The sequence below is a fragment of the Rattus rattus genome, chromosome 4, assembly GCF_011064425.1.
Source record: "Rattus rattus isolate New Zealand chromosome 4, Rrattus_CSIRO_v1, whole genome shotgun sequence".
Classification (NCBI taxonomy): Eukaryota; Metazoa; Chordata; class Mammalia; order Rodentia; family Muridae; genus Rattus; species Rattus rattus.
Genome location: NC_046157.1, coordinates 90,951,183 through 90,968,842, shown reverse-complemented (window position 1 = coordinate 90,968,842; position 17,660 = coordinate 90,951,183). Strand labels below are relative to the sequence as shown.

The following is a 17,660-nucleotide window of genomic DNA, read 5'->3' as shown; positions in this document are numbered from 1 at the left end:
GGCTCTAGTTTGCTCGTGGGGTGTTACTTATGAGCTCTTTGTGGGGGCCTCAACCAGTACTATTATTTTCAATTCTGAGTAGAAAGGTAAACTCCAAGTAAGACAAAGCCAGTAGAGGCTTAAGTTCATCACCAACAAGTTTCAACAATTTACCCCAAATTTACTGTTAAACAGTACCTGGCAGAAGACACAAGCTGGGCCTTAAATAAGCTGGAGTGAGTCTGGGATGTTATGAACTTAACCTTGAAAGGAAGAAGGTATAGGAACTTCTATTTTGTTTGGATTGTAAGAACAGACAAATTACTTACAGAAACTGAATTACTTCAGTACAAATGTGAAGACAGAGAAGAAAACAATAAAAATTTACAATCCAATCAGGATATAAACATCTTTTATATATGATAGAAGTTGTCAATTATCTATGCACATATAGTTAGATTTTAGCAATAACCAAACAGTTGCTTATAAGTTCAACAAAATTACAGATGTTTTCCAGCATTTTATAGCCACATCATTGGGAATGGTTTGTTGAGCTTCCTTTCACTTTAATGAGTATCTGGGATAAGCAACTTATAAAGACAAAAGCTTTATTTTAGCTTTTGTTTTTGGAATTTACATTCCATGGTCAGATGGACAGAATATCATGATGGAATTAAATGACAGAGCAAAACTGCCCACCTCATATTATTGAATTTTTCATGGCCAAGAAACAAGGGAAAGAAAAAGCAAGGGCCAGGAGCACTCATTCCCTTCTAGGTCAAGTTCCAGTTTCTTAGCTTCCACCCACTAACTTCTACTACACATTCTAATGGCTCTTGCTGGCAGTATACATGCTGTGCCCAAGTCCTCGACATTTAGGAGAAAGTGTACATTTGAGTGATAGAAAGCAAATGTCATTCTAGCTCATGCTAGGTACCCTGAGCTCACATATATATCCTGCTCACGCCACAGGCTGCTCCTGCTGATCTCAGCTTAGCAGTGCTGATGTCTGCAACTAAAGTGAAAGGGTAAGTGCTGAGTATTTGTGACCTGAAACATGTTTGCCTTTCTGTCTTCTGAGCCATCGTGCAGCATGCTGTGTTCTCCATACTGGGAGTAAAAGGATGCCCAAGACATGGAGCGAGTGGGAGGTGGAAGTAAGTATGCTGGCAAACAAATGCAGATGGACTCTGCTAAAGTGGGCAAAAGTACAAGCTGTTCCTCAGAAGAGATGACAGGAGATCAAAACTCAACTGGCTCCACACTGAGCATCAAGCCTCCATTCTGCTCTTGTCCAGACACAATTTGTGCTTCCCAAAGGCCACCTTCATGTCTTCTGTCTGTTTCCTTTATGACCTAGAAGTAGGATTCCCTTTACTAAGGCTTGGATTTCTGACATCTCCTTGAAGCCCTTCCCTCACTTTCCTCCCACAGAACCTGTTCCCTTAAACACATTGCAACAAGTTACAACATGTTGACCCTTCCCATTGTAATCAGGCAAAACAGACTGAACAGGATTTCATGTACTTTAATTTAGATGATCACTATTGATGTGTGTTTCAGAGTTAGTATCCAGGTTATACCTTCTAGAAGAATGTCATCATAAAATTTATACTACTAGAGTTTTATTTATGTATTTATTTACTAGCTCGTTAAGCTGTCTTACTGATTTGTACTGAAGAGTGGAGGAAGTATACACTAAACATGATCTGCTTTTATGAAGGGTAATGTGATGTTAGTTATCACAGAGTAGGAGCCACAATCCTTGGCCTTTACAGGTTGCTTTCAGAGCTTCCTTTGGCTGAATTGAGGCTTGCAGACAGACTCCTGTCTTAGATGTCCTTCTTGATCAGAGTTCCATGCAGAAGTTTAGAGAGGTTCCGCCCATCTTTTGCTTATAGATTTCATCAAACCTCTCATTCTGGGCTACAGTAAAGTGGTTTTTCCAATCACCCACAGTTCCTGAAATACAAAGATCAGACAAGAGCATCAGTCTCTGATTGACAGACTTTGTGTCCCTGACTGGAGTGTGGAGGGAACACAATGGAGCTGTCCTAACAGGAATCTAATTCCACATCACCTTACTTCTCCTGTCTGAAAAGGACCCCTATTTGTCTTTGCGAGGGGCACCAGCTTCTAAATTAAGTGGTTAATTAATTCAAGGTGATCTGGCTTACATATACTAGGTAGTCATAGTTATAAAAATGAACAAATAGTAGACATATAATCATACCAGAGGAGCTTAAAATGTTATAATGGCTAAAGACCCTGGACATAATAAAATACATATTGTGATATTCCATCTATACATGATCTAAAAGCAAGCTAAATCAACCTACAGTGAAAAATGAGAACATTTTTCTCTGTAGGAAGTGACTGCAGGCAAAGGATATCATACGAAATTGCTCAAGGTGATGAAATTCATTGCTTCTTTGATTCAGATGCTAATTGAATAGTTTTATTTGTTTAGAAAATTTATTGAAGTGTAGAGTTAATTTCTGTGAATTGATTTTATGAAGAGTACATCTTTGTAATTCCTATGATTCTTGTGGAAATTATGCAATTTGATGAACAAAAATGTTCATTGTAGCATTGATCCTATAATGTAAACATAGTATTTATAGTTTCTATAATTAGAGAAATGATTGGAAAAGTAATAGTATGTCTATAACACATGTACAAACAGTGATGTTTAGAGATCTGTGTTTCTTTCTCTGGAGAGATAGCTCTTATTCATTGTATACAAAAATATATAATATAATCACAGTTTATGTTGTAATAAACAGATTAATGTCATGGTATCTGTATTTGTGTTTTTATGGCCAAAGCAAGCAAGCAAAGAAACAAACACAAGTGAATGCAGAGAAGAGTGGACATGGATGGGCTGGGAAAAAGCTACTTGTCAAATTCTCACCAGGGATTAATAAAGAAAAGAGATAGAACAGTTTGATTTGTTTCAGGGCCTGGAACATTTGGTATACTGCAAGAGGAATGAAATGAATTAATTCATGTGCTAAAAGGAAGACAAAAGATGTTCTGGAGAAATGTGTAAACCTCAGTCCTGGTTGCACTGCTGTGGGAAAAAATGCATGTGTTAATGAGACAGTGGGATGGGTTTCATTCTGTACCTAGCTTCTTGGAAAGTGGGTTTAGTGAGGATCTGTATGAAATCATCAAACTATTGAGTTTTAAAAAGTTATTGAGTATACTAACTTAAAAAAAATATTTTCCACTTAAAAGTGAATCACTAGGGACAATCAGATTTTTTTTCTTTCAAAATCTAGGAAGCATTAAGGGCCTGGGTCTCAGTAATACATGCTGAAAGTCCTGAAAGTGTCATGAGTCATGATTTGGAGACAGAGTCAAACTAGATGTCAGCTCTGATGAGTCTCACCGCAGGCAGGGATCCCAAGGAGGTGTGCACAGAGGGTAGCTCTGTCTTAGTTATCTGTAAGACTTGCTTTGTAGAGCCTCTTGTACACTAGGAACAAATCTCTAGCTTTCTTAGAATCACAATATGTGGATTGGAGGGGGACTGCTTCAGAATTAGAGATAAATAAGCCCTACAGACCTTTTCTCATGAAAGGGGAAATGGACTGGTCCAGGACAGACTTGGGGACAGTAGAACGATTTGTCATAGGATTCTCTTTCATTTTCTCAAACGATGTCTCCAGCACTATTTTATCCACGACCTCTTCATCCAAATTCTTGCCCATGAACTGCATTACCTTCTGGATTTCACGCTTTGGGTCCTGTGAGTGAGGGTAGCATTGAGTTGGACTGGAAAAGAGTTTTCACACTATCACATTTTTCCAGACATCCCTGTCAGAACCACATTCCTAAAGCAGCTTCCCTGTCCCTGATGCTGAAGCAGTAATTTACTTACCCTCTTCATGTCTTCATAGAAGAGGAAGAGAATCTGGTATCTGTCTCGAATTTCCCACCATCCTTTCACATGGTCAAACCAAGATCCCCAACTTACTGTGAAAAACAAGAATTGTTTTCATGGACACAAACCTTCCAAGTCAGGAAAGTTTGACTTTTTCTTTTTCTTTTTCTTTTTCTTTTTCTTTCTTTCTTTCTTTTTTTTTTCTTTTTTCAAGCTTCAGGTACATCAGAGAAGGAAAAATTCTATATTAGATATTTCCAGGGTCCCTGAACTGCTCAATTCTGAGGTCCAGTAGTTTCTGTCAGTATTGGGGGTTTTGCTTTAATATGAGAATTAAAGTGGCTTCATGTTGATTATGCACAATCACTTGCACCCTCATATTATTACAGGGTCACACAGGCTGAGGAAAGTCTATAGGCCAGGAATCCCTGAATAAAGGCCAGGATAGGAGGCAAAGGACACTCTGGGGGGATCCACTTTCTCAGGGTTTGTTCTCTCAGCTCAGCCTAATCAGGGTAAAACCACAGAGGGACAATGCATTTTTATTTACCTTTTCCATTGATGAAGGTTTCAAAATACTCATTCCAGGTGCCTGGATCAGGGAGCACCTGGCTCATTCTGTAGAAGTGGTAGTAGGAAACCATGCAGTCTTTGGCGTTTCGAGCCACATAAAGGAACTTTGGAGAAGAGAGGTGAGTTAAAGGAACATGAACATGCAAAGTTCTGAGTTCTCACTCTGACTGAGTCCTCTTGGGGAATGCTCAGCTCTCCTGCCCTGGCACCAAGACTCAGCCTAGAGCAATGTCACCAATTATGGTACTCCCAGCCCAGCCTTAACTCATTGAAATTTATCTCAGTTCTTGATTTCCCTTTTGTTATCAGGGGCAAACTCTTCCTCTAGATACTCTGATCCAACTACAGAGCCACTGAGCCTTCCAGAAACCTCAGCCTGATTTCTGGGAAAGCAATCCCTCCACCTGGTGTTTCGATGTGGAGCAGCACCATGGATCCTACTTGCTATGAGCACAAAGTTTCTTCCATGAGGGTCACTTTTAAATCTGTGTGTTTCTACACAGAATAAACAAATGCCAGGTGCATTTGAATAAGGACCCTGTTGGGAGACTTTTTCACCTTGCTAGAGATCTAACCCATGTTTTCTCCAAATCCTAATGCTTCTGCACTCCAATGGAAAGAATTTTCTAAAGTTTCAGTTTGTTTGTTTGTTTGTTTATTTATTTATTTATTTATTTATTTATTTATTTGTTGATTCTTGCACTTTGTACTCAGGTTGTCTTTCACCTCAGTATTGACTGACGTTTTATGAATTTCTTCTTTCCTTTTCATGGATGTGGCTTCCAGTAACAACACAGGACTCTCTCCTTTCCTCAGTCCTCATTCATCCCCTTTCCAAGTTCTTACATTTCTCTCTCCAGATGCACACAGTTAGAGGGTTAGGCTAGTTCTGGTTTTTAACTTTCAGTGTTTTATATATAAATCGTTAAATATGCATATATAACATTTATAATGTATGTAGTATATAATATATACATATATGTGTATACAATTATAAAACACCATTTCTTTATTTGATGATTTGACTCAAAGTCACACCTTATTTCTTTATGTCATTTATGACACAATGATCTATTTTGTACAGCATTAACATTTTCTTATTTTTGCATACAACAGGTTTGTCAGAAGTTTTTGGGGGCCAACTCTGACTCTTCTTTGGCAGACACTCTTATGAAGGTCTCTTCCCTTATGTATGTTGTGTGCATGTATGTATGTATGTATGTATGTATGTATGTATGTATGTATGTATGTTGCAATGTATGATCATGATCACAGTGGTAATCTGGGGGTCTGAGCTGAGATGACTCTTCAGAAAAGATCATGTGTATTTCTGTTGAGTATTCTCTTGTTTTTGGTACTGGGGTCATCTTAGCTGACTTGTATGAGCTTGTAGTGTCCTGAACAGGGCAAAAAGCGGGAATTAATCTTTAAAACCTTTGAGGGGTGACAAAAGACTATCCAGAAACTACCCATGGTCTCCTTTACGACCCACAATGTACACTATATTGGTAAATTGCCTTCTGTTGTTTGAACTCACTGACAAGCTGTTTCCAGAAGTTGGGTTACTCTACACACATTTCAACACCAAGCATGTAGTTCTAAGTGTTCTCCAAGATCCCTTATCTGGGGAGAGACTATTCCACTAACTCTGTTACAAGGAGGGGAGAGAACAGTGAAATGCTTCTGTTACTGAGATCATCTGGAAGTTGAACTATTTCCTACAGGTGTAACTTTGTTTAGTCCACTGGGAAAGAGATGCTAGAAGGTCAGCTCTTGGAAACCTTAGCCATAGAGAGAAACCTCAGTGTGAAACTCCAGCTGATGCTTAAACTTCCTCAGTTTCTTGAAAATGGTGTGAGCACAGGATCTCCTGATGTTATTTCTTTCCTACCTGTCCTTTACTTGGAGGAATACTCTGCTCAGCCTGGGTATTTTATGAGTAAACTGACTGGCTATCCCAATGGAGATTCATCAGTAGTTTTTGCTAGATGTTTGTGAGTCCTCCCTTTGTAATATTATCTTTCTTCTGTGATTTGTTCCTTGACCTGGAAGCCTTGCCCAGGGACACGCTATACTCTGCCTGGGAATCTCTGTGCTGGGAACACCAACTGTCAGATTCAAGAGGGCTTGTCCAGGCAATTTCTGCTTGAGGACCTGATTTGTTGTTTGTTCTCTCTCTCTCTCTCTCTCCACCCTTCCATTTGCTTCCATTTGCCTGCTGCTTTCTATTTGTTCATTTTCTTTGGCTTGTTTTATATACTTAATAACCTCACTCATTCAAAACTGAAAATATACCCATTGAAGACTATTCTCTGTACCACAGAGCTCAACTCCTCCACCTACATATACATGGAAGATGATGACCCATGATACCTATGCTCTCTCCTCATTCTCTTATCTCCTTGTGCTCATGTTCTGTTTCAATCCCTGTGCAAACATTAAAGCTAATGTTGCTGAATTATCCAGGGGATCAAATACCACTGCACAGGTCCATGATAATTATGCTTTTCTTAATTTTATTTCAGTTTTATTTTTTGTAACTTGGGAATTTCCTCAGCTTATTTGATCTCAGATAATATCAAGAGGTATTCCTCAGTGATTTCATGATAGCTGGTCTCAGTAATGCCAGGAATAGAATTGGCATTCCTCACCCACCTTTACGGACAATACACAGTCATTTGATTGTAGGAGCTCCAACAATATTTCTGCTATCTATAAATACTTTAGTCCTTTCAAAACAATCCTTAAAGCTTAAATTATGTGATGGTTTTATTTATATTGATGTGTTGCCTGCTTGTATGATCATGACCCATGTGCAAGCAGTACCCATACAAACCAGAAGAGGGCATCATATCCCCTAGTACTGAAGTTTCAGACAGTTGTGAGCTAATATCTGAACCTCTGTCCTCTGGAAGAACAGTCAATGCTCTTAAGCACTGAGCCCATTTCTCCAGTCCCTTTTTATCTTTCTTTCACTATTTCCATTTCAAAAAGAAAAAGATTATTCTTAGAAAAGGCATTGCCTCATCCTTGAATCTCAGCTCCACTCACTGCACGATTACTGTACCCTTGGCATACTCCTTGGTATACCCATGGTATACTCCTACCACGGTCCAACACCCTCAATGTGTCAGGAACATAATAGACAAGACACTGGGACACATGACATAGTCCTAGAAAGAGTGAAAGCAGCCTGGAGGCTTCTGAGGCTCCATCCAAGCCTCCTCTGCAGCTCCACTGGGATTTACCCTTTGAACATCAGTCCTTTGCACTTGATCTGCTCAGTCTTCTTTGTGCTCCACTCCATAAGCCCTCCTATAGCCTACAGCCTATGGTTCCTGTTCCCCACTCCCAGTCTGCTTCACTGAAGAACACATGATCCCCAGTACCTCAGTCTGCCCTCGGCCTTCACATCACATTTGAAAGCATCTGGGGAACCACTCTACTAAATCTAGCATGGTGTTTGACTTTACTGCACAGTATTAGGTCTCAGAGGTACAGGGTACTGCTAAGGAAGGTATACTCACTCAGGCTGTGAAGGCCCGAGTCTCTGGGCTCCCTGCTCCAGTCCCGATAGGAACTGCTACTGTCTTACCTTACAGTTGTTTGTCCAGAAAGATGGTGGCAGCAGCTGAGTGGGAAGATGGGTCCTTAATATCCTTGGAGCTGGCATCTCATTGGCTTTGTCCACACCTGTAACACAATTCAGGAGATGATTGCACAGTCTGCTCAGCACATGAGAACATCCACTCCAGGTGCTGCTCAGGGAATCCATCATCCACACAGGGATTCTCGTATTTTTGCCTTGGGGGTTGGGGGTGGGGGAAGAAGGATTATTGGTTTTGCTTTCGTGTTTGTAGGCTTACATAGCTTAAGACCTGGATGCTACCTTTGAGTGAATTTACTGTCAGTTTGTAGAAAATGGGATGGAGGCTTCGATAAGTATGTGTTATTAAGAAAATCCAAACAGGACGGCTCCTCAGCACACACACACCACAGGCACAGCCTTTTATTTCTATAAAGGAAATAGCGAGCCAGCTCTAGGAACTTATATGTCCTTATCTAAAACCTACAGACTAAGAGATTCACTTGGTTCTCAAATTATAGGAGGAAGAAAGACTCCATTCTTCCTTCTTTAAGAAAATTTAGAGGCCCAAACTACCAGACCCAAGGAGAACAGAAAGCCACTAATGACAACACATCCCACACCTGTGTAGCATGTTCAACTTCAATAGATGTGTCCCACACACATCACTGGAGTTGTACATTCCTACCCTGGGATTATTCCTCCTCCTCCTCCTCCCCCTCCCCCTCTTCCTCCTCCTCTTCCTCCTCCTCCTCCTTTTACTTCTGTATAGGAATTAGTCAGCCTGAGTTCATGAAACCCCCCAATTCCTCTGAGACCTATAAGAACGGACTTCCCACATTTTACCATGTTGCTTGGATTCTCATCAGTGCCCTTTCATGCTGCTGTCTATCTGTATGACCATGGGGTTAACAATTCTCCTAACAAGACTTACATCTCTCAGGAAACTCCTCTTAGTGTCCCTCTCAACACCCAAACCTGAAGTCTCTTATTGGAACCTCAAGGAATTCACTCTATCATTTTGAGGATAATGACCTGGAAGCCAAGAATAACCAAATGTGTCCTATTGAGCCAGAGCTGATCAGAAACAGTGAGCAGACTCTTTTCACCTCCCTTCCAGCCATATCAAAAACTTCTCTCTGGTTCTGTGCAGTGATGTTTCTTCCATTACATCCTTTCTGATACATGATTTGTAATGTTTGCACTTCTATTTACAACCCTTGTAGGGACTTTCCCTGTGAATCATTGAGTTAAACTGGGGTAAGATGAAATAAAGATATTGAAGACTGTCCCTAAGGTCTTTCCTTTAATCTAGCAATCAGGCTCTTCAAATAATGGCAGTGGAGAAGTTAGAGAATTAGTCCTGCATTGCTTCAAAGATTGCATGAAATCATTCTGTTAGGTGGCACATTTGAATCTGGACTGTGATACACAGGAAATGGTAAAGATTCTCTTATATGAATAATCTGAAAACCTGTCAAACAAGGAGCAGAGATACTTTTAAAAAACTAGAATTGTGACTGATAATAAGTGGCATTTAACTATAAACATACAGCTGGAGGGCATGCTGTAAACTTACGTTCCACCTTACTTCTATGATATGAGGTCTGGAAGGTGACAAGGTATAATGCTTACTTTCCATTGTCAACTTGACTGGACTATGAACTGTATCTCTGCGTGTGTATATCCATAATGCGGTTTCCAGAAAGGTTCAACCACAGATTGGCAGCCCAATGGGAAATTAAACTAAATAGAAAAAGGTGAGCAAAACATTAGCATCTGTCTCTGCTCCTAACTATAGACTCAATGTGATGAGCTTCATGACAGATTCATAATGTGTCCTGAAATTTGAACATCAAGCTTAAAAGCCCTAAAATGCTGTAAGCAAAGCTTCACAGACAATTCTGGGGAAAATTTGGAAGAGCACAGTGCCAAAAAAGAGTAGAGAGTGGAGGCCCACTCATGAGGTTGCAGAACTGCTCTATGGAGAGATGGGCTGGAGGTTATTATATTGTATTTTGATGAAGAGTCTGGCCACATACTGCTCTTGAACTAAGAATTTGATAAGGTTGATTTCACAACAATAAGGGATTATGTTTAGCAAGGAAATCTCAAGACTAGAAACTATGTATGAAAAGAAAAATGTTCAGGTTAACTTCACGTGAAAAATAGCTTTTCAATTGAACAAAGTAATTGCCTCCTCGTGTGTGTGTGTGTGTGTGTGTGTGTGTGTGTGCATATGTATGTATGTACATGTGTATGTGTGTGTATTTATATGTATGCATATGTGTGTGCATGTGTGTGTATGTGTGTACATGTATATATGTGTATGTGTGTATGTGTGTGTACGTATGTGTGTATGTGTGTGTGCATGCGTGTGTTTGTGTGTGTGTGTTTGTGTGTATGTGTGTGTGGTGTGTGTGTGTGTTTTGAATCATAAGACACTGTCCAGAAACCACTTGGTTATGAAAGGTAAAGTACTGAAAGCAGATGGCTGTCAGCTGCTGAGGAGTAGAGTTCTGTTCCTTCCTCTATTCTGCAGTTACACATGACCAGAGCAAAGGTATAATGAGAACATTAGGCAGAATTTTGCCTTCATATGCATCTATCTTCATTGCTGATTCACATTTGGTAGAAATACAGAAAAGAAATGGATCTGGAAAGGGTGGCATATACATTTAACCCAACACTCAGGAGGCAGAAGCAGGAGAATCTCAGTGAGTTCAAGGCCAGCCTAATATACAGCATGATGCTGTTCCAAATGGCAAATAGGGGGAGGGAGAGAGACAGGATAGGAAAGAAAAAGAGAAGATGAAGGGACAAGGACAGAGATTAGACAGAAGAGGAACATATATGGAATCAGGGTCTCTTACCTGATGGCTGGGGTGGCCGAGCCCACTCAATAAAAGGGTGTCGGTGTTGAATGATGGTTCTCTGGCACTTCTCTACATCCCCATTCTGCTCAATCATGTCGACGATTTCTTGAATCCATGTTGTCCCTGGGAAGACCATAAAGATTGAGTTAGAAGATTATTCTTCAAACATACTAATGAAGGGGTGTGGATGCAGATGTTGGCTTCACCTTCCGTTCTAACCAGGATCTTGTTAGCTATAGAAGAAATACTTTGGATCTCTGGGAAAGGTAGAAGAGTAGAGACAAATCTCACCTCTTCCCAAGAAAAATGAATGGTACAGGAGACTAAGCTTCAAGATCCCAGGGATAAGACATGTGAAGTAGCACCCATTGTGGGACAAAAAGAGCCAGCTTCTCACTATAGGTAGTTCTAACTTACGTGAGGAGTTCAGATAGCTCAGAGGATGAGGCTGGGGCTACTACTCTACCAGGTTACCTGATTTAGGGTAAGTACAGATGAGGAGGTCATCTGGCTTCGCCTTGAAGTCTGAATCTGACTCCAGTTGTCGACAATTGTAGCCGGCAGTGGGATCCCTGCGACCTCTTTCAGTTTTGTCTGTCTGCTCAATTCTGGGGCCAGGGCCATGATGTCTCAGGGAAGAAGGTTTAGTCCCTGTGAGAAAAGATCAGAATGGAATTCTTAAAGTACTGTGATAAAGCATACACAACATGAAAATGACTCTTAAGTATCATAAGTGGATGGCTCAGTGGCATTAATAATATTCCTGCTGTTCCATGTCTACCATCACCTTCCATCTCCTGAAAACATTTTACTTTTCTAGATGGAAGCTAGGAGCCCACTACTGCTAAATCTCAGTGCCTGGCTACCACTATTTTCCTTTTTATCTCCTTAAACTCTAGATGCCTTAGAGTAAGTTCATTTTGTCCTCTTGGGAATAGCTACTTTATTTAGTTGAATATTCTTAAGGATCGGCTGTATTGTGGCATGCCATCAGATTTTCTTCCCAATTAATGCTAACTTTTATTGCATGCCTGCTGGTAGTGTGGTTTGTTTATCCATTTCCTTGTCCACGGGCACTTGGAGTGCCTCCTTTCAACTATTGTACTATAAACAATGCACAAATATCTAAGCTTCTACATTCATATTTTTGGGTTCATAACTCAATGCAGATATGCAAAGTAGTATGTTCTCATTTTTGAGAAATTGTCATAGAACTTTCCTACAGTGGCTGTATCATTTAAGAAGTCTACCAGTAGTATATAGTACTCTCTAATCACTGACATGTATCTCCCTTAAATCTCCATCCCAATAGATTTGTTTTGCTTTTCCTTCATGACTAATAATGAATATCTTCTCATGTACTTACAGTCTACTTTATGTCTTTTTTTCAGAGAGAGACACATTGTTCCACTGTTTGTTGTTGGTTGCTATACGTAGAAACTTACAAATATATGAATAGGAGGGATGAATGATCTTCTAATACTCAAGAGTAAGTGGCTATTGTAGTTTCAAAGCACATCTACCACTGCTGCTCAGAGGGATAGCAAGGTAATGTTCAGTGACTGCTACAATAGTGAGCACCACTATTATATTTATTATAAGCAACTCATTTTTAGTTCTTATATAATTTGAGGCATAGAACATTAGAGGGAAAGAATATTTATGGAAAGTGTAACAGTGAATAATTGCTAGTAATTGTGTAAAGAAAACTACAATGAGTGAGAGATACAAAAACTGTCCAGGCTGGCCAGATCAAATATCAGGATGACAGGTTCCCAGAGAAAGCTGAGTTCTCTGGAATGGATGCAGTGCTTTTAGAAAATGAAAACCCTGTTGTACTTGAAAATGTTTCCAATATAAGCAGCAGCTATAGTTGTAGTATAGCAGAGAGGGTGTACTTCCCATAAAACTCTGAGATGTGATATAATCAGCTTCAGCAGAGGAAGATAGAGTATTGCCATCTCCCCTTCCTTTCTTTTCTTTTAAGGTAAGAGTAGATAGGGTCTCTACATATCCCAGGATTGCCCATAGCTCACTCTGTAGCCTTGAATGTACAATCCTCCTGCTCCAGTCTCCTTGTTTCTGAAGTGGCAAGTGTAAGCTCACTCACTTGGTTTGGAGCACTGACATTTCTAACATTCCTTCTATGTTAAGTCCTTCCCTAAATTCCACCTTCCCTTTTAATTCACATCACAGGTTTAGCATAAGTAATAATCATTCCTCTAAATATAAGAAGGCTTACAAGATTCTAAATCAATGGTTTGATAAAGACCTCAGCTAGTATCTATCTACTAATCTCATAAAACTTCTTTAAAAATTGCTTCTAAGTTACAAGTGTGCATGAAATTTAAGATGCTCATGCAATAAGTCCATATTCACAAAGAAAACTAATACAGAAATTGTTATTACTTAATGTATTTTTGTCCTTTTCTTTTTTTTCTTTGAGCCAATTGGTAAGATATAATTGCCCACCTAAACATACAAAGCCCAGTACCATCCATCCCTTAGGAACATTAATAAAACCTGTAAATACACAGAGTGAGATCTTTACGTCAGCGTCCATTGTCCTGCCAGCACTTCTCTCTCTCTCCCTCTCCTCTTCTCCCCCTTCTGTTCCAGTCTCCTCCTCTTCCTTCAAACTTCTTTCCCACCCATCCTTCCTTCTCCTCCAATGACAGGCCTCCTTCTATCCTGTACCTGACCCTCACCTGTATTTTACAAATTCAATGGGGAGAAGTTTCTAATGAAGTCACCTGATTCCTGAGTACATGACTAGGCAGCTGTCCTTGGGGCAGTGGAGTTAGCATCAAAATACAGATAATTCCAGGGCAAACCACAACATTTACCCCTTTTTGTCCAGTTAAAAGCCTTTTCACTTATATATAAATTGAGTACAATTATTACCATTCTACAATTTATAAAGCATATGATATACTCAACACCCAGTCCATCACTTTTTTAGTTAAACAGAACATTTAGTTATCCATTCCAGCTTAAGAAAGGCTTAAAATCTATATTATATCTTGGCTAGCTTGTATACTATCTGATAACTATCCAATAAAATATGTATTTTCAGAGTTAAACAGCCTGATAGGCTATGAGACTGTAATCAGTCTTCAACCCCACCAGAAATCTTTGAATGACCAAATATCTATAAACATAGGAAGCCTAACATGGCCTCCAGACCTGAGAGGTTGTAGAGACAAATCTCCACTAGCACATTCCCCTGTTAGCAACATGTGAGCGCAAGTCTGCAAGTCTACAGTGTCCTTTTCAAATGTAAATTTTGGTATTCACTATAACAGTTCCCAAACACATTCTCATTTTGAACTCCAATAGAACTTTGGTGGTGGATATGGGAGTCCTCAAAGTATATTGATGATGCAGTTCCCACTACCAGCTCATAGACAAAGGGAATAGATTTCAAGGCCTTTAGAAGCTGAGGGTAAATTGGAGGCAGCAGCCTCAGTCCTTCACCTGCACAACAGAACAGAAGGCTGATGTTCAGCAGATGAACTGAGGAGGGATGCTTTCCCCAAGCCTCTTGGTGTGAAAACCTTCATTTTACCCAGCCGCTGTAATCTGCTCAAACTTCTGACCAAAAACAGTTAAAACAATCAGTAGGGTATGATGGCAAGCAATATGAGGGAAGCTAGCAGAAAGAGTGTGACTTTGAGGTCAGTCTAGGTTACAGTAAGACTGTTTCAAAGCATTAAACCTGTGGGTCTGGAATGCCATGCAACCAAGGGAGCCAATCCAGAGCAAGAGTAAGGTTGATGTGTCGAAGCCTTGAAAATCTCATCCTGATACCAGCAGGAGTAGGACTGTTTTCCTCCTTGCTCTGGGTGTGCATGCCCTGTGCACATAAACCCTATGATCCCCACTTTTGCCACCCTTGAGGTAGTCATGGCAAAATTACAGATTAACCTTCCTCTTTCCCTGTAAGGATATGTTCAGGAATCAAATAGTCCTCCACAGGTAAATGAACATTCCCAACATATGAACACCAGCCAGTAATATACCCTCACTATGAAAACTCCTACCTACTCACCAAGGTTTATATAGCCCTTAATACCCCCAATAAGAGAGAGCTATTTCACTGAAAACCATCACTAAAGAAGGCTTTTTATCCCTTTGCATTCACTCCGACTGACACCCTGTGAAATCCACCTACCAGAATAAACTTTGTTCTTCTCAGTCCTACTCAGTGCACAATGGTACCTGGATACCTCAAGGGCAGAAGCAGACCTAGGCTGGCACAAAACAAAATAAGAATAAAGGAAAAAGTTTGAGTTAATTAATTCATCCTTTGTTTTTCTAAACAAAATTGCAAGTATCCCTCTGCCTCTGCCTCTGCCTCTGCCTCTGCCTCTGCCTCTGCCTCTGCCTCTGCCTCTGCCTCCAAAATGCTGCGATTCCAGATATGTACTACCACATCTTGTTGCATCATTTTAAACTGCCCAATTTGTGAGCAACAGAAAACTATTTGCATAAACTAATATTGCAAAATCAGTGGTGGATATGATGGACTGAACTGTGTGCCTCCACATTCACATGTTGAGCTCTAATCTTCTTACTTTAAAATGTGACAGTTTGAGACAGGGCCCTGAAGATGTGATTAAGTTGAGATGAGGCTCCAATTCTATCATACTAGGGTTCTTCTTAGAAGAGATTTAGACATACAGAGAAATACCAAGGGATGTACACAGGGAACAACATGTGTGGACATAGTAAAAGAAGGACCCCTGCAAGCAGAGGAAAAGGCCTTGAGAAACCATACTGACAGACACCTTGATCTGGGACTTTTTGTAGGAATTTTTTTTAAACTGAGCAGAATAGCATGATCAGTTAAAGCTCAAAGACCTGCTGTTTCATTGAACATTGGAAAATAAAGAAAATTATTCATTTGTCTTAGTGTTCCTTTGTTACTTGACCAAACTAATAACTGAATTTAAATAAGTTTAAAATTATGACCTGGAGGTAAGGACTGAAAATCTTCAGTTGACAGAGACCAGCTCATTAATAGACTTTGAGTGGTATAAAAGTAGATTTGAGGGGCTGAGTGAGGCCATGGAAGTATGTAAAGTGAGTCAGGTGGGGGCTGATGTATAGTTCTGTAGTAAAGGTTTGCCCAGTGTGCACCATTCCCAGCTTGACAATGTTGGGGAGGAATAGAGGTTTCTGAATGCTTTATCTTACAGTGATACAAAAGCCATATACACCCAGCTGACATCAGATTCTCAAGTTTGAATATGTTCCCAGAATTGGAGTTGATGTGTGCACAAACCTCACTTCTGCTGCTGAGCAGAAGCAGTGATCACAGGGGAAGAACTGAATGCAGCTTCCTGTGCTAGTGAGCACCAGGGCCTGGCAGGCTGGGTACATCAAATACTGACAATGACACTTTCTACTTCTGATAACCTTATGGAAGGTCAAGGAGCACACAGGTAGAAATACACCTGCCATCTGACAGCCCACAGCATGCAGGCTATAAGAGAAAAAGAGTGCTTCCTTTGGCTTCTACTTATAGGTGGTCTCAGCTATGGTCACTGCTATTTTTAGAATAAGGCAGATAGACACACAGACTTTCCCAGGCAAGCTCCTTTTCATCCTGTGAGGCCAGGTCCCTGTGGCCTCCTTTGTGAAACAATCTCAAGTCTTTTCCACAGAGTTAACCTTTCATCTTGTTTTCTGAGACAGGTCCACACACTGTCCTCCAGACAGGATTTGAAATCATAACTGTCCTCCACCCTCAGCTGCAAGAGGATCTAACTTTACATGAGAACTTTCCAGATCTTATGCCACAGTGCTATGGTTACTTGCTTATATAAGTGACTTCCCTAAGCAGGAGACCTGGTCCAGTCCCTTTTATAGGCCTAGCTTGAGTGGTGGCCAAAGACTTAGACAAAAGGAGGGTCTGGTGTGGTAAAGAAGTAGTCTTAGCCAGAGCAGTGTAGCTGGCTGACAGGAGGGGAGTCTTTGTGAGGGAAAAGTACAGGATGCACAAAGAGATGGTATTGTGGAAAGGTGTCTGCATGAATTTCTAAGTTGAACACAGCCAATGCTGGCTTCAGATTTTTTTTTTTATTATTTTTCTTAGGTTTCTTAAGACTTAGGATCTTTCTGACTTGAGTTACACCACTTACACATTAGCACCTGTATGTCTGAGAACTAAGAACATACACCAACAAGTTATGCCAAATGTTTCAGATAAGCTGTGTTCTTACCTTCAAACTCTAGTTGTCAGCAATCTAAAAGCTGGACTGCCCAGTGTTCGGTGAGTACAAAGGTACATTTAGAGGAAGGAGGAAAGTATTTCTGGTATATGGCAAGCACAGATGCTCAAATTCTACTATGCCAAATGTACCCAACCTTTAGCAATCAATCTCAAACGCTCTGCAATCAACGAGATCAGCTAGAGCTTTAATCAACAGAGTCACGACTACAAGAAACAAACTTTGGCATCTGCCCAATGAGGAAGTAAGTCTCACTGTTTAGTGATCACTGGTCTATAAATCTCCACTACCTTAAGTACTTTCAGACTCAAGGCTGTTTAGACAAATGCACAGAGGCAAACACACTGCTCCTCTCTAAGACCACCTGGTTCCCCACTATGTGCAGGCTCCTGGCTTTGTTGCAGAGTCCCCAATGCTACTTGGTCTTCTTCCTTTCTAGTCTGATAGAGTTTAAAGTGGGAAAAACAAGAGTATAGCCATGCTTATGTTCAAAAAGAAAAATAACTCAAAAGCTGACACAT

The 17,660-nt window shown here is 40.3% G+C and overlaps 1 protein-coding gene across 1 annotated transcript; it reads right to left on the bottom strand.

Moving 5' to 3' along the window:
• Window positions 1-1,498: 1,498 nt before the first annotated feature.
• Window positions 1,499-17,269, bottom strand: LOC116899229 (sulfotransferase 1C2-like). The gene is given in 10 exon segments (XM_032900829.1): window positions 1,499-1,941; window positions 3,551-3,731; window positions 3,866-3,960; window positions 4,419-4,545; window positions 8,037-8,134; window positions 10,901-11,026; window positions 11,378-11,428; window positions 11,431-11,554; window positions 15,078-15,156; window positions 17,131-17,269. Coding segments are annotated over 8 exon segments (888 nt in total). The 5' UTR covers window positions 11,528-11,554; window positions 15,078-15,156; window positions 17,131-17,269; the 3' UTR covers window positions 1,499-1,828.
• Between the last annotated feature and the right edge of the window lie 391 nt (window positions 17,270-17,660).